A 22,519-nucleotide genomic window follows, 5' to 3' on the forward strand; every position below is an offset into this window, starting at 1 on the left:
TATACAACAATTCTACATAACATTTTACCACATCAAATCCAACAATATTTAAAAAAAAATGATTAATACATCATGACCAAAGGGGTTATCCAAAAAATGTAAGGTTGATTTACTATCCAAAAATCTGTCACTGTGATTCACTACATGACGAAAGGAAAAGAGAAGACAATTATAAAGTCATCTTAGAACATGCAGAAAAAGCATTTGACACAAACATCTGGTCCCCCTAAAAATTTTAAAGAAATTATGAATAGAAAGGAATTTCCTAAACCTCATAAAAGACATTTATGGAAAAGCTATCACTAACATCATACTTAAATGGTGAAACATGAGGGAAAAAGCAAAAATAACTGCTTTCACTACTTCTGTTGAGCATCATACTAAAGATTCTAGCCAATAAAAGGCAAGACAAAGAAATGAAAGGCACACATTTTGGAAAGGAATGTAAAGAAAACAGAATAGTATTTGCCTAGGAACAGGACGGGTGTGAGGAATAGGAGGTAAGGATTGAAAAGGTGTCCAAGAAAACTTTGGGAGTGAACAAGTTCATTTTCTTGATTGTGGTGATCTATTCAGGGGTGTATATATGTCAAAATTTAGCAAATAGTACATTTTAAATTAGCTTGTGGATTTATTTAACTTGTGTAGTTCATTGTATGTTAATAATACCTCAGTAAAGTTTTTTGGGGTTTTTTTTTAAGAAAGGCAATGGTAGTGTTTATCAATACCTGTTCTTTGACCATTAGGCAACATTTAGTACTAATTTCAATTGAACTGAAACTAGTGCTATCTAAAGCCCTCACTCCCCATACTCTGGCCAAAATGTATGACTTTTTATCCTATTTTCTTTTCTATCATTATCCTATTAATGGCACCTGGAATTATCTCTTGTCTCCCTGACTAGGCTATAAGCTCCTTGATGTTAAAATAATCTCTTGTTCATCTATGTATTTGCTTATATAACACACAAAACAAATATTTATTGACTAGAGGCCCAGTGCATGAAATTCATTCATGGTTGGGGGGGGGGGGGGTCCCCTCAGCCCAGCCTGCACCCTCTCCAATCCAGAACCCCTCGGGGGATGTCCGACTGCCGGTTTAGGCCCGATCCCGGAGGTCTGGCCTAAACTGGCAGTCGGACATCCCTCTCACAGTCCTGGACCACTGGCTCCTAATTGCTCATCTGCCTGCCTGCCTGGTTTCCCCTAACTGCCCCCCCACTGCCGGCCTGGTTGCCAACTGCCCCCCTCTGCCAGCCTGGTCACCTCTAACTGCCTCCCCCTATGCTGGCCTAGTCACCCCTCACTGCCCCCCCTGCCAGCCTAATTGCCCCCAACTGCCCCCCTGCTGTCCTGGTCGCCCCCAACTGCACTCCCCCTCCGCCAGCCTAGTCGCCTCTTACTGCTCCCCCTGCTGGCCTGGTTGCTCCCAGCTGCTCCCCTCTGCTGGCCTGGTCGCCCCCAACTGCCCCCCCTGCCAGCCTAGTCACCATTCACGACCCCCTTCCAGCCCGCTTGCCCCACACAGCCTGCTTGTTCAGTCATTTGGTCATCCCTCACTAACCCCCCTGCCAGCCTGGTCCTAGGCAGCCATCATGTGAGGGCATGAGGGTTAATTTGCATATTACCTCTTTATTATATAGGATAGTTTCCTCATATTTTTATCTTCATACAATCATTGTCGTACTGCTCTTTGCTTCCCTCCTGTGAGTTCTTTAGTTTATGACTGGTTTACTTCCTTTTCTATTGCACTCTTTGAAATTTTTATTTAATCATAAATAAACTTGGAATATTTTCAACTTCTCAGAATGTCATTTTTGCCTTCAATAAAACTTGTCTGCTCACTGAGGACCCTGTTTCCTCTACTTTCCATGTAGATAATGGCACATTTCACAATCTAATACCTGATGCTCCCTGGCCCCTGGTAACATGGCTCTATCCTCCACTGTAGGAAATTGCCATGCTCCACTGCCACACTCCAGACCTTGCTCGCACTACATCTGTTTTTATACCTTATTATCGCTTCCCTAATCTCTCCCTGTTTTTCATATCAGACCTCTCTCTTGCCTTCTGCTTTTCCGTTCTTGCTAACTCTAAATTTATATGCACTCTTAGCTTTTTTTTAGCTTATTTGCTGCCTTCCTCCTCACATTATCTTTTGCCTATTCATTATAGTCTATACTAATAAAAGGGTGATATGCTAATTAGGGCAGATGTCTTCCAGACGTCCATTCGGACAAAGCCACAGCGGCTGCAAGGTCTGGGGCTCACGTCAGCTGTGGGCTCAGGCAGATGCGAGGCACGGGGCTCAGACAGCTGTGAGCCTTAGTGGCTGTGAGGCCCGGGGCTCATGGCAGCTGTGGGCTCACAGCAACCATGGGCTTAGGCAGCCATTATCCTGGCTGCTGCAAGGCCCGGAGCTCACCTTGCAGCCGCCGCGGCCAGTGGCAACAGCAGCAGGGTGATGGGGGCGGTGCCTTCTCCTGATGGGGGCGGTTGCCTCCCACAGAGGAGCAGGCCTAAGCCATCAGTAGGGCATCCCCTGAGGGCTCCCAGACTGTGAGAGGGTGCAGACCAGGCTGAGGAACCCCTTCTCCCCTCTCCAGTGCACAAATTTTCATGCACTGGGCCTTTAGTCATATATAAACACAAGGGCTTGCATCTTCCTGGACATATCTGCTTCCTTCAGAGCTTTGTGTTTTTGCTTATTCTTCCTCTTATCTCTGAAATAATTAGTTCCCCTCTGCTTTCATTGCCATCTGCCTCATCAATACGAAAACCTTTTCCAAGAAAGTGGACAGATCATCAACTTCCAGAAACCTTTCTTACCCCCACCCCAGGACAGAAATTGACTCCTTTCTCTGAATTCTTGGCAGTGCTTCAATCATATTTTGGTGATACTTTAGATTCTCTTTGTATCTTTATGTCCCTTTTCTTTAATCATTAAATTCTCTGAATGGTGACAATCAATACTTTATCTCTGATTTTAAGCAAAGGGTGAATATCTAATAAATATTGGATGAATATAGATGGACAAATGGACATTTGAATAATATGTATAATATTCATCTTATAATTTTTTAAAAGATAAAATTTGTTTAGTTCTTTTCTCATTTATTTACTTTTTATTGTTTAAAGTATTATATATGTCTCCTTTTTCCCTGTTTAGTTCTTGTTGTAAGCCAAGCATTGATATATCTTTTTATCTTATCCTTAATAAAACCCTAAAAGGTATTATACTAATCTTACAGATAACCTGTTCAAGTTTCTTATTCATTTGTAACAATAATAATAAGTGGAGACATGTGAATTTTATGCATGGGTCTGATTTTCTCCAAAGCTCCCATTTTTAATACCTATCTTATATCTGCCTCAGAGTTCACCTCAATAATAGCTATTTCCATTGTTTATTAAGCCCTCAAAGGATTGAGAGTATCAGTATCATATTTAGAACATTCAAAGGAATTTATATTATAAGTTATAAGATATCAAGTTAATACTAAATTCTGATGTATTAGTGGACAAGAAAATGGTAGGACAATGTATTTGCATGTGATTGAATGCTCTGGAACTTTATAAAGCTCTAACATTATAAAAAAAAATATGATTATGTTAGGTTTTCAAGACATTAGCAATAAAGAGTAAAATAAATCTCAAAAGTGCAGAATAAAATGGCCTCAGATTTTTTATTTTATTTTTTGTATTTTATCTTTTAGGATTTTGAATTGTGGGATGATGTAGGATTAAACATTCCAAAACCTCCAGACTTATTGCAACTCTACCGAGATTTTGGAAATCATCAAGTGTCTGGAAAAGACCTTGTGGATGTTGCCAGTGGAGTAGAAGAAGATGAATTAGAGGCACTTACACCAGTTTTAGGCAACCTTCCTCCACCCCTTGAAACTCCTCAGACTGTAGAGGTGAGTGATACTAACTAGTCAAGTCCATAAAAAGTATTTAAAATGTGTAAAAGCTTACTATGAGATCTTGAGGTTCATTTTTTCTCCTGTTTTGATTTTAGAACTCCTTACTAGTACAGAAATTAGAAGATAAAATTAGTTTATTAAATAGTGAGAAGTGGTCTTTGATGGAACAAATCAGAAGACTTGAAAGGTTAGTACTTAATCATCACTTTTTAAAAATCTTAACTTTATTATTATATAAGATTATATAACTATACAAAATATTATACAAAATAACATTTCAGTTGTCAGACATAATTTTTCACATTATAACTCGGGGCCCGGTGCACAAATTCATGCACAGGTGGGGTCCAGCTGGCCCGCTGGGCCTGCCTTGGGGAGGGACCACAGACAGTTGGCCAGCTGGCCCCATCCTCTGGTTGAACTCCTGGTCGAATTCCCGGTCAAACTCCCGGTCAAGGGGACAATTTGCATATTAGCCTTTCCTTATATAGAATACTTTTGAAAGTCTTATAATTGCTTTGTACATTTAATATGCCCTTTCCCCCAAAAAAGTTATTAAACCAATGTAGTGACCTTATAATCAATTATGTCTTAGAACCAAAGAATAAGATACTTTTTACTTCCCCTGAGTTCTGTCAATATCAGTAAAATAACTCCTTCACATTAGTAGTATACACATCTCTCATTCATTATATCATTTAATTCTTATATTCATCCTGTGGCTTAGATGGAATTATCCCTATTTTACAAATGAAGAAATAGTTAAATGTTAATCCAGAACAGTTTATAGGCCATTTTTATGCTTCTTTGGTAAAAGTTTATAGCTTTCAGGTATATGAAGCATCAGCATATATGCTGCAGAAAAGATTAATCAGTTGCCAAATAATTTTATGTTATGTTACATTTTAAGACATTAAACCCATTATGAGGTTTATGCTATTGCCAATGTTTTGGAAAGTACAATTGTCTCATTATTTCCCTTTCTTTCTACAGTGAAATGCACTTTCTCAAAAATGAACACTTTGCTATCCCAGTAATTTGTGACTCTGTTCAACCTTCTTTGGATCAGTCTCTTCACAAAGACTCTGAGGACAGTGGACAGAAACCAGTTACAAATAGTTCAGACGAGGGAAAAAACAAGGATCTCCACCCTTCTACATCAGATGAAGTTGATTCCACTATTCCTAAAGAGAATTTCCCAAACTCCTTACCGAGGAGAGAAAGAGAAGGAATGCCATCTTCTTCTTCATCAAGTAAAAACACAGTCCATTTTGATAAACCCAATAGGTTAGTATGCATCCTGTATCTTGAGATGTACCTTTCAGCTAGTTAGTACATTGACAAACTGGAAAAGCTTCAGTTCTTATTTGAACTGCTTTTGCAGATCAGATGCATTGATTTTTACATTGGCATTAACACATAGCAGAGTACATGTCACTAAGGGATATCACAAACTAATTACTACGTTAAAGTATATTAAAGAGGCAAAAAAGCATAAATAGGATAGGTTCTATCTTAGCTAAGTACTTAAACCAATAAATAGTATGTATGTTATTATGTACTGCAAAAACTTTACCCCATGTGTTCTACCTTTTCTCTATTCTTCAAGCATTGTCAGACTCAGAAGAGGTTTTGGTACTGCATAGTTGCCTGTGATAAAGAGGGAATAGTTTTTGCTTCTAGTCCTTTTTCCTCTGTCTGCTTCCATTACTAATAGTGTATTATTAATAGTCTCTTAATTCATTTATTTAATTTTTATTGGATTGCAGTGATTGAACTCATATGGCAAAAGCGTGGTCTTTACCCTTCATGATCATGTTTTCTAGTGAAAGAGACAAAATATAATTTAAAAATTGTTTAGATTATAATGTGAAAAAGTTTTAAGGGAGGATTATTTATTGAACTCTTTTTAAAATGTCAGGCACAGTTCTAAATGTTTTGTGTATGTTAACTTATTTAATCCTTACACATATCCTATGCTGCATTGTAAGCCGCAAAGTCATGCTTCCTCCTCTTATTGAACAGAAGGAAATTATACCCCATATTGGGATAAAATAGGAAAGCACAACTTATAGGTAGATACTCTTTGTTAGTGAGAAGTCTTTGGTTGTTGTTTTTTTTTCTTTTAAATATATTTTTATTGATTTCAGAGAGGAAGGGAGAGGAAGAGAGAGATAGAAACATCAATGATGAGAATCATTGATTGGCTGCCTCCTACATGCCCCCTACTGGGGATCGAGCCCACAACTCGGGCATGTGCCCTGACCAGGAATCAAATCCTAACCTCCTGGTTCATTGGTCCATGCTCAACTGCCAGCCAGGCTGGTTGGTTTGTTTTTAAGCAAAGCTTTCCACTCATGAACCACAACTTTTTGTGTACCAACTAGGTATATTATTTCTTTAGGTGTTATCGAGCTTACAGAGTTAAAATAGTGTGCATTTATTTTAATATGGATAATATATAATCATAAAAAATATGTTCTGATACTCAACAATAATGGCATTCATAGTAGTTCTTCAGTGTTAGTAGTGTTCTCATATATCTTTAATATTCAGAAGTCACTCTCTGGAGAAAGGTGATTGAGCATGTAAAGTACAAATCATAGTTATAATTTTACAAATACTACTATGTATGAAGACCAATCTTGTTTTAAAAACATAAATAGACTAATATTTTCAATTACAAAAAAAATACTTTAAAATATACCATGAATGTTGAATGAGGTTCTTCTGCACTTACCTTAAATTTTACTTCTTTTATTCTCTAACATTAACGTTTATTGTTATCACCATATAGATCTGCAAAACTTTAGTTCCTCTTGGCCACACACCAGATCAACCTTTATATCCACTGTTTACCCTTCTGGGACCATCGAAAACTGGGGAGAAAAAAGTTCTCATTTTGCGATATTTTCTATAGTCATTCACCTGCTATACTACCTCAGGTTTGATCCACTGGCATTTATGGGCTGTACATTCACATACCATCAAGCTATTTTAAGATCAGCAGTTATTGCTGATTCCCCCTACCCCCCTAGATAATTCTGCAGTGAGGTATCTTTCAAGTCATTGGTGGCTGAGAAATCCATTTAACGTTTGTAGGGTAGGATTAACACAGTGATGAGAGTTATAACATGTTACTTTTTCCTTAAATACCAGTGGTAACAATGTCCTCTTTTTATCCAATATTTTCTTCTAGGAAGTTGTCTCCTGCTTTCCACCAAGCACTACTCTCTTTTTGTCGAATGTCAGCAGATAGTCGTTTAGGATCTGAGGTAAATTGCACCATATATATATTTTTTTTATTTAAATATATATTTTATTGATTTCAGAGAGGAAGAGAGAGGAATAGAGAGATAGAAACATCAATGATGAGAGAGAATCATTGATTGGCTGCCTCCTTCACGCCTCTCACGGAGGACCAAGCCCTCAGCCCAGGCATGTGCCCTTGACCATTATCAAACCTGGGACCCTTCAGTCCACAGACTGATGCCGTATCCACTGAGCCAAACCAGCTAGGACTGCACCATATATTCTTGCAACCATCTTAAAACATTCAGTTTTTCTTAGCATTTCATTCAAAAACAGCTGTGATAAGACTATTTCAAATGCAAATCTATTATTTAAAATAATGCTTTAAGAAATAGTTCCTAAAATATTTAACTTTTAAGGAAGATAATTGATTATTTCTATTTTTTGGATTAAAGCTTTGTTTAGCGTTAAAGTGATTTTTTTGCAGTCTATTTTTAATTTGTTATGTCTAACATATGGTTATGTGCCTCTCTTTGGTATAATTCAGAAAACCATTGTAACTGTACATATTGTTTATATTTCAGTTATTTTTAGATTACTCCATTATTTTTATTTCATTAGGGATGATTGTCTTTGCTGAGTTCATTAACTTTCAGATTAGTTTTCTTAAGGTGCGTTGTAATAGCTGTTGTAGACTCATCTGGAGAGGGTATTTAATTTTTTTTTTCTCCTATCTTTATACTTACCTCTCCCTTTCTAGCTGTTTTATGGTTGATTCCACTTGACCTCTCCTAGGCTTCTGTCCCACAATGTCATTAAGAATACAAAAGAGCGGGAGGGTGGTTTGGATGCGATTCTAGCTATCCTTATTGTAAGGTTAGCCTCCTTGGGCCTTCCCTTGTATGCAGCTTCATTATACAAACTGTCTCCTTAGGCAAAGATTATAGCTTTATTGGCATCTTTTCAAGAACAAAAGAAAAACTATTGAAGCTACATCCCTGCTTGTTCCCAGAACTGAAGCATCTTTGTCGTCATCCTTGCATCTTACTGCTTTTTGATCCATTCATGTTTATCTTGTTTGGGAACACAATTGTTATTGTTTACCATCATCATCATCATAAGTTAAAATTTTGGATGTGTGTTTGGAACAGCGGTGGCAAGGTTTTATTTTTTTTTAATATATATTTTATTGATTTTTTACAGAGAGGAAGGGAGAGGGATAGAGAGTTAGAAACATCGTTGAGAGAGAAACATTGATCAGCTGCCTCCTGCACACTCCCTACTAGGAATGTGCCCGCAACAAAGGTACATGTCCTTGACTGGAATCGAACCCGGGACCTTCAGTCCGCAGGCCGACGCTCTATCCATTGAGCCAGACTGGTTAGAGCGAGGTGGCAAGGTTTAAAGCATGAACTTTAAGTACCATCATGCAAAGAAGTTCTCCACTGTCATCATTTATCAATTCTTTTCGTTTTCTAGGTGTCTCGGATTGCAGACAGTGAACAAAGTGTCATGTTAATGCTGGGACGCTGCCTACCACACATTGTTCCAAACGTGCTATTAGCAAAGAGAGAGGTGAGACACATAAAAATATTTTATCCTAGTAATCTCATCATATTGTCCATTCTTTGTCATTTTGATGTTTAGTGTTATGTTTTTATTTTGTTAAAGTCTATTACTTGCAATCATATTCTTACTTTTGTGCATGCATCTCTGCTCCTAGAGAATGGTTTTACACCTCTGTCAGGTGAGTTCAGTAAAACTGCATGGTATTCATGTTGTTTCAATTTTGCTTAAAGCATCATTAGCTTCTGCAACACTATTACTGTAGGTCCATTTATGTGCCATGAACGCTGTCCATTTTTTATATTACCAGTTAACTAATTAATCTCTGCTCTTGATATGATTGCTTGGTATATCTACAGAAATAGACACTCTGTACTGAAAATTAACAGAGACTGAAAATGTATCTCTTTTCTTAAATGTACTTATAGTTACCCATTATAAATATGTTTTATTGTCTTTGTTTGGCAATAACCACACTTGTCTTATGATGATGATAGGATAGTTATAATATTGACTACAATAACTTTGGAAAGTATCATTTTTGCTTTTCTTATAGCTAACCTGTTACTGACAAATGCTTTAAATATCCAAAATACAGTAGGAAGTATATTTTAGTGTACATAGGCTATGTTATGAACCATAAGTACTGTACAAAGTTATCTTTACAGTTATATTTAGCCATGAAAAGTTATTTGTAACCTCATTTAAATGACAGTAAATGATTTATTTGCAAACAAATTTACTTATTTGAATTATTAAGTTTATTAAATCAATGTCCAGTTTATAAAATATTTTATAAAAAATGGGTTAGGAATATTTTAGAACGTACCATATAATTTTCTTTTGTTATCTTCTTAATGTTTACCACTGATTTCAATCATAATTCATGGGACCTACAGTATGATAGGTACACAATGCATTGGCAAAACCCATTATAGAGCTTATCCTTATCTGTTCAGCACAAGAAATTTGTACTGATCCTCAAGAAAAGTTATCTGTAGAGCTTTAAAATTTTTTATTCCTTTAGGTATTTTTCATTAAAAAAAGATAAAATGGCTTTTCTTTCTGATGGTTTTATTTTACCTATAGTCATGAGATATTAATAAGCATGGAAGATTTTCTATGTCTTGAAGGATCAGTGTCCAATTTCAGATTGATTTGCAGTTCTGCCTGTCAAAATGCTGTTTGAGCTTTTACTTTTTCAGCTTGTAACATAATCCATGCAATGCATTAATGTTTGCATCCCTTTTCTGTGTTTTTTTAATGTCATTTTTAAAATATCACAGAAACCTATTTGTTATGAGATGCAGTATAAGCTTTTTTATTTTAATATTTTCCTTTTTTATCATAAAATACTTTACCACTAAAACCTGATTGTACTGCATGAAGTATTTATAAACTTGCATCATCAGTAATCAGATATATATAAAATATACGTGCACATACATACACATGTACAAACATATTTTATTTGTGGTATAATGTTTACTTTTATGACTAATTTCAAGTTTTCTATATTTTAAAAAATATGTGCTTATAATTTCATGAAGAATTGATCATTTATTGTTGTTTATGGAATTATTTGTACCTCATTCTGTTGTATCAGAAAATTTACCATTTTAGTATACCAAAGTTTTATTACCTCAAAATTAAGTTGGTAAATAATGAAGTATAACTTGATTTGCTTTGAAGCCAATGCCAGGGCATCAAAGGACAAAATTTTTATTTCACTTTATCATTTGATATTGGATTACTTTTATTTAATATTTTACCTTAGTTTTTTAAATCTGTATTTTCAAAAAGGTATTGTGATTGATGGATTAAAAGTTTGATTTCTAAAATTTTCTCAAGATTTATATATTTTCTTATCAGTATAAGCCTTTTTATTGGTATGTAAATACAATTAAAATATTCTTCAGTAAACCGATTGGTCATAGTAATATTTTAGCTAATTAAATAAATAAAACAAAACTTAAAAACCTGTTTTGTTTTAAGTTTTGATTAAGTTATATGTTCACATGGTTTAACATTATTTAAATATAATAAAGGTATACAACAAAAACTATTCTTCTATCCCTGTGACACCATCCCATATGCAGTAAATTTTATGAGTTTCTGATATATTCTTACCAATTCTTTGCCCATTTTTTTTTAAATTGGATTGTCTTTCTTTTGGAGTTGTAAGATCTTTTTACAATTATTGATATTAAGCCCATATCACATATATGATTTGTAAATATTTTCTGCCATCCTATAGGATGTCTTTCACATTCTTTTTTTGCGTATGTTTTTGGTGTAAGTCTAAGAATTTGTTGCCATATCTGAGTTCAAGAATATTTACCTGCTTTTATGTTTTTTTCTGATAGTTTTATAGCTTTAGCTCTCAAGTTTAGATCATTGATCCATTTTGAGTTATTTTTTATATATGAATAAGGCAGACGATTCAACTTTATTCTTTTCCTATGGTTATACAGTTGTCCCAACACCATTTGTTGAAGAGAAAATTGTTTCCCTATTTAATGGTCATGGCACCTTTAACAAAAATCAGTTGGCTGTACATCTTTGGATTTATTTCTGGACTGTTAGTTCTGTTCCATTGGTCTTTAAGTATATTCTTATGCCTGTACTACACTTTTATTTACCACTAGAGGCCCAGTGCATGAAATTCGTGCACAGTTAAGGTCCTAAGCGGCTGCTGGCCGGGGCCTCCCTTTGTTCTGTGCTGCACCCTGGTGGTCAGCACACGTCATAGCAAGCATTCAAACTCCCTGTGAGTCGAACTCTTGAGGGGGCACTTTGCATATTAGGCTATTATATATAGAGAGAGATAGTTTTGTGGTAAGTTGTGAAATTGGGATCTATGAGTCCTCCAGCTTTCTTTTCTTTTTCAATATTGTTAATTAATTTAAGGCCCCTTGCGGTTCCACCTGAATTTGATACTTGGCTTTCATTTCTGCAGTAATGGTCACTGGAATTTCTATATGGATTGTACTAAATCTATAGACCACTTTGGGAGTATGGCCATTGTAACAGCATTAAATGAACATGGAATTTTTTTCACTTTTTTATGTCTTTAATTACTTTTTGCAACATTTTGTGGTTTTCAGTGCACAAGTTTGTTTTAATATATTTTATTGATTTCAGAGAGAAAGGGAGAGGGAGAGAGAAATAGAAACATCACTGATGAGAGAATCATGGATCAGCTGCCTCCTGCATGACCCCTACTGGGAAGAATGGAGCCCGCAACATTGGCATGTGCCCTGATTGGGAATTGAACTGTGACCTCCTGGTTCAGAAATCGATGCTTAGCCACTGAGCCACACTGGCTGAGCATCAGCACACAAGTTTTTCACTTAGTTAAATTCAATTCTAGGTATTTTATTCTTTTGCATGCTATTATAAATGGAATTGTTTCCTTAACTTCCTTTTCACATTGTTTATTGCTGGAACAAAATTGGTAATCATGTTGACTTGTAACTTTATTGAATTTATTAAACTGTAGTAGTTTTTTTGGTGGAGTCTGAGATTTTCTATACATAGAATCATGTTATCTGCAAATAGAGATAGTTTTGCTTCCTCCTTCCCAAAAACTCTTGCTTAATTGGTGTGGATAGGACTTCCAATTCAATGTTAAATAGCAGTGTTTTGAGAAAGCCGATAGTTATAAATGGATAAGGTTGGTCCATCTTCTTACCTATCTTGTGTGTGTGTGTGTGTGTGTGTGTGTGTGAATTTTAGAAGTAAATCACATACTTTTTAGCAGTATCAGCTTTAAAGTCATCTAAGTATTTCACTTATGCCTCCTAATGGTTGAGCCCTAGGAATTGTAGATATTAATTATTCTAAGTATAGATATTTTAGCAGCCATTTAAGTGTAGAATTTTTCCAGAGGTGAGTCTTTTCTGTGTTCTTTATTTTTTCTGTACACCAACAATCTGACAAGTTTCAACTGAAAATCTAAGTCAGTATTTGATTTTAAATTATAATTTGTTATTTCTTAATTCTTAGTCAAAGGATATATGGAAATTTTTTAAATAACAGCTATTTAGAATTTTTAACTGAAGCTTGAGTGATAGGAAATAATTTTAGTAGAACAGTGAACCATGATTCATTGGATTAATGTGTTCCTCTTCTAGAATTGTGGAATGTTGCTTCTTGACTGTAATACTCAAAACATTTTCCCTTGGCATCCTAGCTAAATGTAATATTTCCTTTTCTGTTTTATTCCTTTCAGACCTTAGAGCCTTTATCTTATTAACATTTCCTTGCTTTTTTTTAATGTTCCATTTTGCTTGATCTCATTTCCTGTTTTATTTCTCCCTCACCATCTAATTACATTGTTGTAGTTCCTTTAAGATTCTTTGTTTTCTTCTGATTCTATAATTTGAACATACATTAATTTTTATAAGACTAAGAAAGTTGAGTAAAAATATGCATAAAATTAAATCTAATGACATTTACTATCTCTAAAATGATTTCTTTATTATCATTAGAAGTTAATTTGTTTTACTTGTGAAACCGAAAGGAGAATTAAAATGCTTAAAGCCTTTTCTGTTTAATCTACATAAAATTCCATGGGTAATCTAAGTTTTAAGGGGTGGAAGATTATTCATAAAGAGAACTAGCTTTGTCATTAAAATTGCAAAACTCAAAATAGTTAAAGCAAAAGTTATTTCCCTGAGTAAAGTACAAATTACTAAACCTTTTAGATTAATGAATTTTAAAAGTCTTAGAATTATCTTTTCTAACATGCTAATAAAGTGTTGAAAACCTTCTACAATAGATTACACTGATTTCCTCTGTAATGATTAGTAGGGGATTAATTTTATTTTTCACTTTAGTACACTTTTATTGAGTAATAAAGTTTATCAAGTGCTAAAGCATGTTTTAAAATATTTAAGATTCCTGTTGCCTTGAAATAATGGACACAGCAACTTTTTGTGTCAAGGGAAAATACCAAAGCCATGGGTTTTTTTGTTTTTTGTTTTTTACCATGGCTATTATTTTTTTTTTTTGTAGTTTTTTTGTTAATTCTTTATTAGTTAAGGTATTACAAATGTGTCCTTATCCCCTCAATTATACCCCCCTCCCTCATGTTCTCATCCCCCTGTTGTCCATGTCCATTGGTTTGGCTTATATGCATGCATACAAGTCCTTTGATGACTATTATTAACATGCGCCATTAAATCAAATATGCCTAAGGATCTTTTCATGTGAAAAATTCTTACCCTTTATATATAATATCTAACATTGTATTCTCAGTACATTTCTTTTATGGTTAATCATTTAGACGTAGATTTGTAGACCCCAGAATAAACAGCAACATAGTTATATTGGTATGCTGGTGTTTGAGCAGAAGAAGCTAAATATTGTACTACGTATTTAAACAATGTGAATGTATGTATTTGCAATTATAGTAAATATTTATATTTCATAACTTTATTTTTAAAGAGGAATGCAATTAGAAGAAAATGGAACAAGATAATGTAAGACTATATACAAGGTGGGACAAGAGTATGTTTACACTTATTTGTATGGAAAATAATATAGCAATTAATAAATAATAATATAAGAATAAACTCTGTTTGCCCTAGCCAGTTTGGCTCAGTGGATAGAGCATCAGCCTGTGGACTGAAGGGTCCCGGGTTTGATTCCCAGTCAAGGGCACATACCGGGTTGTGGGCTCGATCCCCAGTGGGGAGCCCCATCTCATCATTGACGTTTCTCTCTCTCTCTCTCTCTCTCTCTCTCTCTCTCTCACTTTCTCTCTGAAATAAATAAAAATATATATTTTTAAAAAGGAATAAACTCTGTTTTACATACTCACAGCTGTAAATCTACTTTTGCCCTACTCTGTATGTAGAAATAATAGCAAAGTAGGCAGAAGAGTTAAGAAGAAGCGAGAAAACCCTCAGGAGAGACAGATCAGATAAAGGACAGTACAAATAAAATTTAGGGCCTTGCTTGATTTTTAGTTGTTAAAATATTTTATTCTTTTTTTAGTACCTTCTAGAACAGGGGTGGGCAAACTTTTTGACTCGAGGGCCACAATGGGTTCTTAAACTGGACCAGAGGGCCGAAACAAAAGCATGGATGGAGTGTTTGTGTGAACTAATATAAATTCAAAGTAAACATCATTACATAAAAGGGTACGGTCTTTTTTTTTTTTTAGTTTTATTCATTTCAAACGGGCCGGATCCGGCCCGCGGGCTGTAGTTTGCCCACGGCTGTTCTAGAATAACTACTTTTTCATCCTTAAGGGTCTACTCTCAGTGGTATATGCTGATGATACAATGTCTTTGTCCTCTCATTATTATCATTGGCTGTTAGCAGCCTAAATGGAATACTCTAAAGATTAGGATAGTTTTTGGAATTAGTGGTCTCCTACCCTAATATTTTAAAAGGTTGTTTATTTTCTCCTTGAAAATCATGACTAATCCATCAAGCACCATATTAAGCTTCTGGTGAAAACATTACTTAACAATGTAGGATACACACACACACACACACACACACACACACACACTCTTCTATTCCCATTGCAAAATTATTTTTTCCAATTATTTATTTCTTTGGCTTTTCAATTACTCAGTAATCTAAAACATACAGGCATGCCTAAATAGAAAATGACAGAATAAATGCTTTAACTTCTCAAATTATTAGGTTTTCTTATCTATATCTTTGTACCTTCAATTTAAGATTTATACCAGGTAATTATAATTTTAAAATCCTATCTAATAAAACCCTAATATGCAAATCTACTGAACGGTGGAACAACCGCTTGTTATGATGCACACTGACCACCAGGTGGCAGACGCTCAATGCAGGAGCTGCCCCCTGATGAGTGTTCTCCCACAGGGGAGCGCTGATCGGCCTGGCTTCTGGCTGGTGAGTGCAGGGAGGTATATGGGAAAGAGAAATGGGAGTAGTAATCATTCTGCCTTATTATATCATACTGATTTTTAAAAAATATTTGTAAAACATTATTTTTATAATTTAGAGGTTTTCTCTCCAAAAATATTTTATCACTTTTGGGCTTTTATTCTCATTATATTTGGAAATCTCTTCCAAAATGAGAAACATTAATGTCTTTTAAATACACTTCAGAAGTTTGTCTTATTTTAATTAAAATATGAAACAATTTTAATTTTCAAATATTTACTTGGAGAAGAGAAACTTGTATATTACTTACCTACAAAATAATTGAATTTACCTCTGCATATTGCACATGCCACAAAAAAATTTATTTAACATTTTTATTTCAACATAAAGTTTATTTCAACATTTCTATTGATACTCTGTAGTAGTACTGAGAGCATTCAATAGCTTTTTCTTTTCAATTAGATTCCAGTTTGGTGCTAAGGATACAAAATGATTAATTATATCTAATATTAAGACATTATATTATACTTGTGGAAATGGGAAGAATTGTCTTTATTTTCTGTTATCTTTTTATGTTTTAGAATATGGTTAACTTTTGCAAGTTTTGTTTAAAAATACTTTCAAATTTAAAATTACTTTATCAGATTGTAGTAAGATGGAATGTTATCTAGTAGTAGACCTTTGGGAAGAGTACAGGATAAGAAAACAAGGTTAGTTGAATCTTGAGGAACTTAATTACACTGTGATCAGCACCTTCTGCACAACCAACACATAAATATGTTTCATTGTTTTCTGTTGAATATTAACCTTACAAAATTAAAATGTTCTCTTTTGTATATTGAGGTTTAGTCCACTTTAAATGTCCATTTAAGAATACTCTGGAGAAAAGAAAGAATATTCTGCACTGCATTTTCACTTTGACTTTTTACACCTTCATGTTTCTTTAGGAGTTGATCCCCCTCATACTATGTACAGCATGCCTACATCCTGAGCCTAAAGAGAGAGATCAGCTTCTTCACATACTTTTCAATTTGATCAAGAGGCCAGATGATGAGCAAAGGTCGGTATGATGACTTCTTTAGGAAATAAATAAAATGTTGACTTATTAATTTTCTTAATTTGGCATCAAAATTAGCCTTTTAATCTAATTGCCTTTTTTTCTGTTAGAAAAAATGGAGGAAACATTGACTCTGTTCACAATGCTTTTCAGAGTTTTCACTCTTGTTATTCCAATTACTCGCGTTGAATTTGTACACTTTTGTGTTACTTACCTTTGGACTTCTACTTGAAATGTTTATTTGCCTTTATCTTTCACATTTGAATTCTAAGAATGCCTAACTATTCACTCCATGGCCTCTTAATACTTGTGCTTTACAAGAAATAAAATATTTACTATATGAATCATTAGGCTCTCTGTAAACCAATAACTGTGTGGTTAAAGGGATACAGTGTTTGGTTTTGGTTTTGTTAGTCATGAGTCAGATGCCTTCAAGCAGGAATGAAGCAGAGAAATAAGTTATACTTGAATGTGGTAAGGGGCAGAGACACACATCAAGGTGACTTTCCAGAAGAAAGGAGAATGGGATTTGATCAAGTAACCAGGATAGATGTCTACTTCAAAGAGTAAAACCGTTAAGTACTAAATGTGAATGTGAATAAAACATCCTAGTCGGTGGGTAGGTAAGCTAAGCACCAGATGGATAAAATTTGGCAGTTGAAGTGTTTTTCTATTTTATAATTTTCTACTTTAATTTTGGATTTTGCTCATTCTTTAATCCTCACCAGAGGATATGTTTATTGATTTTAGAGAGAGGAAGGGACAGAGACAGACAGACATCAATGTGAGAGGGAAACGTCGCTCTGTTGCCTCTGGTTTGTACCCTAATTGGGGACTGAACCCACAACCTAGGTCAGTGATGGTGAACCTACGACACGCGTGTCAGAGGTGACACACGAACTCATTTTTTTGGTTGATTTTTTTTAATGGCATTTACATATATAAAATAAATATCAAAAATATAAATCTTTGTTTTACTATGGTTGCAAATATCAAAAAAATTCTATATGTGACATGGCACAAGAGTTAAGTTAGGATTTTTCAAAATGCTGACACGCCGAGCTCAAAAGGTTCGCCATCACTGACGTAGGTAGTGCCCTGATCAGAATCAAACGTGACCTTTCGGTGTACAGGATGATGTTCCAACCAACTGAGCCACACCAGCCAGGGCTCTATAAGTATATATCTCTTTCCCATTCTTTCCAAAATATGTATGAAGAAGTAGAAAAACACATCCTTTGCAGGATCCTGCCAGGATTAATCTACCCAGCATTCCTCACGTGCTAGTCAAATAGATATAAGGGAAATTAAATCACTGTGTCTATATCATTCATTGCAAACTGAAAATTTTCTAAGGACAGTTTGATGGTGCTGTATGGGCAAATTAATATTATGTTTTCTCCTTGAAAAATATCTTGGTAACTTAATAATTAAATATAATTTATTACATTGTCATTTTTTAGATTTGTAAGGGCAAAGCCTCTAGATCTATAGCTCATTTTCATACTCCACATGTAAAGCTAATAGCTGCCACCTGGTGGCCAAAAGTACCTTGGTCAAGATATGTCAGGAATTAAACACCATTGTTCACACTTTAATCTTTCACCTTACAGAAAAATAATTATTTATAAAAATAGTCTAATTAATTGATTATATATAATGCAAATAAGAAATTTAAAAAGCAGAATTTTTAACTTAGCATAATATATTTGACATATAATCAGGTGTCTCTTCCTTACTTAACAACTCTGAGGCTTCTTTGATCAGATCCTAAGCAAAACTTAATTTTATGCTCAATAATGGTGCTTTGGGCCAGTTCTTCATAGCAACCACGATTGACACCACATTTTTAGCTTTGTCAAAAACTAGGCAAACAATCTCTGTCCTATGATTTCCACAAGCAGGAACAGCATTTATTTTTGCCATCACAGGAGACTGTTTCTAATGCTGTTAATTATCGGTAAGCCATCTGACCTTTTCTATTCTCAGCTATATTTCAAAGCTGTATTAACTTTTAGAATTTTGAATCTTCACTGTGCTAAGAAGTGTATTTTTAGGGTCTTACATTTTTTCAACAAGTTTGTCCATCTCTAGTATAGTGATGGTGACTCAGGATTTAAAGTCTTATACAATGTATACTTCTTACAGGTGTTCAAAATGCTTACATTTCACCAAAGATTATTTATTGTAATTACCAAACAATTATGGAACCTATGTATATTCCTCCTCATTATTTTAAGACACTAGTGAGGAGAAAAAACAATTATCAGATATTAGGAAATTTCATTGGGGAGCAGGCAGCTCAAGTACTGTGTGTAAAGCTTGGTAATTTCTTTTTCCATTTTCCTTTTGTTCATTTTATTTGCCATCCTAAAGAAGAAGGGAAAAAAAGGCAAAAGAAAAGTAGAAAAATAGGCATAGAAGACAATGATCTATATATATAACAGGCTAATATGCTAAGTGTCCCTCCAACTGTCTGACTGGTCATTATGACACACACTGACCACCGGGGGCAGACACTCAATGCAGAAGCTGCCGTGATGCACACAGGCCGTTTACAAAGAAATGGCACCGTGGAGCTGGTGCCCACAAAGCAACACTCAGCTTCCCCCAGGTGGGACACAGGCCCTGCCACCATCCCAGAGCACAACCCACCAAATTTGCAGCTGACTGCTGCCAAGACCCCATGGCGCAAAATACGGCCCACAGCCCAGCCCAGCCCAACCCAGCCTGGAAACTGGCTGTGGACAGCGGGTAATGACGTCACGTAGCAACGCCTGGCTTCCTCTCTCTAGCAGCAGGCCATTTAACAATAAACGGCACTACAGACCTAGCGCCCACAAACCAACACTCAGCTTCCCCCAAGTGGACACAGGCCCCACCACCACCCCAGAGTGACACCCCACCAAATTGCAGCCAACACTGCCAAGACCCATGGTGCAAAATGCAGCCCACAACCCAGCCCATAAACAGTCGCTGTGGGCGCCGGGTAATGATGGCACATAGCAACACCCAGCTTCCTCACCCTAGCGACTTCTTGGAGTTTCTTCAGCCTGGGAACACGACTTGCTTTATAGCCAGGTGCAAACATTTTACACTTTAACCAAATGTTTGTGAAGCGTTTTCCCATGCCTCATCTCATTTGATCCTCACAGAAGTCCTGGAGTAGGTAGATAGGAGACTTAGTAGAATCCTATTTTCTTTTCATTAGCTGGAAAATGGAGATTTACAAAGTTTAGAAACTTGACCCAACTGAAAAGAAGTAAGAAATGGTGGACCTTGAAAATGACTTCAGGTTTTCTCACTGTGCAGAATATAGTCAAAACACTGCTGCAGCTAAATATTTTACCTTTTGTTCTCCCTGCATGATCTACAGTAATAATCTGCTTTGTGTTGACATTTACTGCTGTCTTGCTGACAATTACCTGAAAGAGAAGTTGGGGTGCTTCACTGGGCTGGAAAAAGTTTAGCTAAATCAGAAAGCAGGTCTAATTAAGCAAGCTTATTCTATAGCTATAAAAGGCTAAGTTGAGTAGTGCATGTGCAATACATACAAAGCTCTGGCTGGCGCCAGTAACACGTGTATTTTGATCTGTCATTGTCAATCGTGAATTTTGTTGACACTTTTATTATAGAGAAAGGGTGAATAGCGATATTAAAATATTTCTTCTAATTAATTTCCTTTCAGTGTGCACAAATCCATGCACTGGGCCATTAGTATAAATATAAATGGGAATCAGGTTATTACAAAGTTGTGGTGAGAAGAAGCTGCAATATATAATGAAGATATACTGGCTCAATAGTTTTCTCATTTTGTCCAGATGTTCTTTGCCATTAATCTCCTCAACATGGGAGTTTTAGCTAGTTTGGCTCAACTAAATAAGAATTTAAAGTCATTCTCCTGTTTGAGTTAAATTGACATGTTTTTGAGAAACAGCAGTGAGCAATATTTGGGCTTAATGTGCTGATTTTAAAGTTAATATGAATTAAACATTCTATTTTGGTTTTCCTCAAAGTTGGATACTTTAAAGGTCTATTTAAATCCTACTTTTTCCCCCATCAGGTTTTACTGTTTGGAGTCTTAGGCAATCAAAAGTGAAAAAACTGCCAATTCTTCACTTAAAGTCATTTTAAGTGGAACTTCATTCTAAAGAGAAATATCTTATTTAAAGTTTTATACTCTTTAAGTTCAAGTTATTTATATATTATTCTGTAAAAAATTACCCCAAAAGGAAGTAGTTTCAAATAAACTCATTTTTATAATATAACTTGTGTGGGTCAGTTAATTTGGGTTCTCTGCTTCAGCGTCTCTTATAAAGCTGTAATCAAGGTATTGGCTGGACATATAGTCGCCTCAAGTCTTCACTAGGGAAGGATTTGCTTCTAAGCTCACCCACATGATTGGCTGTTGGCAGAATTCAGTTTCTCACGGGTTTTTGGACTGAGGGTCTCAGTTCCTCACTGGTTTTTGGTGAAAGGCTGCCTTCAATTCCTGGCCACAAAGGCCTCCAATTGGCAGCATACGTCATCAAAGCGTGCCAGGTTAGAAGGCAGCTAAGACACCCACCAGATGGAAATCACAGACTTTTGTAACCTAATCTCAGGAGTGATAATCCATCACTTTGGCCATTGTTCTTTCCATTAAAAGCAAATCCTTAAGTACTGTCTACAACTCAGGAGATTGGGATTATACAAGGATGTGGATGTCAGGAGATGGATGTCATTGGGAGCCATGTCACAAGCTGTCTTCCAGTTATCTTAAGTGCAGTACCAAAAATTCTGATTAGATAAATACCATTTTACTAATATGAATTCATAGTTTTTATTATAGAAATACTGGGGAACAATCACTGATAGTTTTAGTGGCTAAAAACTGAAGTTCAATAGGAGCTGAAGCATTGGACATATACTCGCAGAATGCATATGTAGGAAGTTAATTTAGGAGTTTGAGTTTCAGCTTCACACCAATAGAGAACCCTCACAACATGTCTCATAAATGGTGTGGCCACTGGTAGGGACACACATCTTAAGGAACTCACTATTGGTGGAGTCTAGTCCATTATTGGAAATGTCTATTTTGATTATACAAAAATATTGTATTTCATGTGAATTACAGAGCTGACTCATTTTTACCCTTAGTCCTAGTTGTACTTTCTAAAAAAACACGTTTTTATTTATTTGTATTATTTTCAGGCAAATGATACTGACGGGTTGTGTAGCATTTGCACGTCATGTTGGACCAACGCGTGTAGAAGCTGAACTTTTACCACAGTGTTGGGAACAGGTAAATTTATTGGGTTCACCCTTGCAGGTTTACTTAATGGATAGGGCGTTGGCCTGTGGACTGAAAGGTACCAGGTTCGATTTCAGTCAAGGGAACATGCCCAGGTGGCGGGCTCGATCCGCAGTAGGGGGCATGCAGGAGGCAGCCAATCAATGGTTCTCTCTCATCATTGATGTTTCTATCTCTCCCTCGCCCTTCCTCTCCGAAATCAATGAAAATATATTTAAAAATAATAATAGTACCTATTGGGATTTCCCCTAGCTATTATATTCTAGGTTATCATAAATGTTCATATCTTCTTTTTAAATGCCATTAGGAAATATGTGGGATATGAATTATGCTGCAATTTGTATAGTCCAGCACTGTGATTTAATAGTGCTTAAGGATGATCTGGGATGTTTTGCAGTATTCATTCTCCCAACAAATATTTAAGAAACACTAGTTCCAGTACTGGATAGTTCCTAGGAATACAATGGGGAAATAAACACAAAGACATCGTTGTGATAAGAGTAAACAAATCAATGATATAGTGTTTTATAGTGTTATAAGCTGT

At 35.5% G+C, this 22,519-nt stretch overlaps 1 protein-coding gene across 4 annotated transcripts in view; it reads left to right on the top strand.

Annotated features, from left to right (window-relative positions):
* Nucleotides 1-22,519, top strand: part of RELCH (RAB11 binding and LisH domain, coiled-coil and HEAT repeat containing) — a gene marked incomplete at its 5' end in the record, with an annotated part of 96,313 nt that overhangs the window by 28,188 nt on the left and 45,606 nt on the right. For all 4 annotated transcript variants that reach the window (XM_081096653.1, XM_081096654.1, XM_081096656.1 and 1 more), the window contains 7 exons: nucleotides 3,716-3,919; nucleotides 4,021-4,112; nucleotides 4,919-5,212; nucleotides 7,125-7,200; nucleotides 8,657-8,752; nucleotides 16,573-16,685; nucleotides 21,876-21,966. In XM_081096653.1, the coding sequence (XP_080952779.1) occupies nucleotides 3,716-3,919; nucleotides 4,021-4,112; nucleotides 4,919-5,212; nucleotides 7,125-7,200; nucleotides 8,657-8,752; nucleotides 16,573-16,685; nucleotides 21,876-21,966 (966 nt within the window). The remainder of the gene's footprint in view (nucleotides 1-3,715; nucleotides 3,920-4,020; nucleotides 4,113-4,918; nucleotides 5,213-7,124; nucleotides 7,201-8,656; nucleotides 8,753-16,572; nucleotides 16,686-21,875; nucleotides 21,967-22,519) is intronic.

The sequence above is a fragment of the Myotis nattereri genome (assembly GCF_964212035.1).
Source record: "Myotis nattereri genome assembly, chromosome: 8".
Classification (NCBI taxonomy): domain Eukaryota; kingdom Metazoa; phylum Chordata; class Mammalia; order Chiroptera; family Vespertilionidae; genus Myotis; species Myotis nattereri.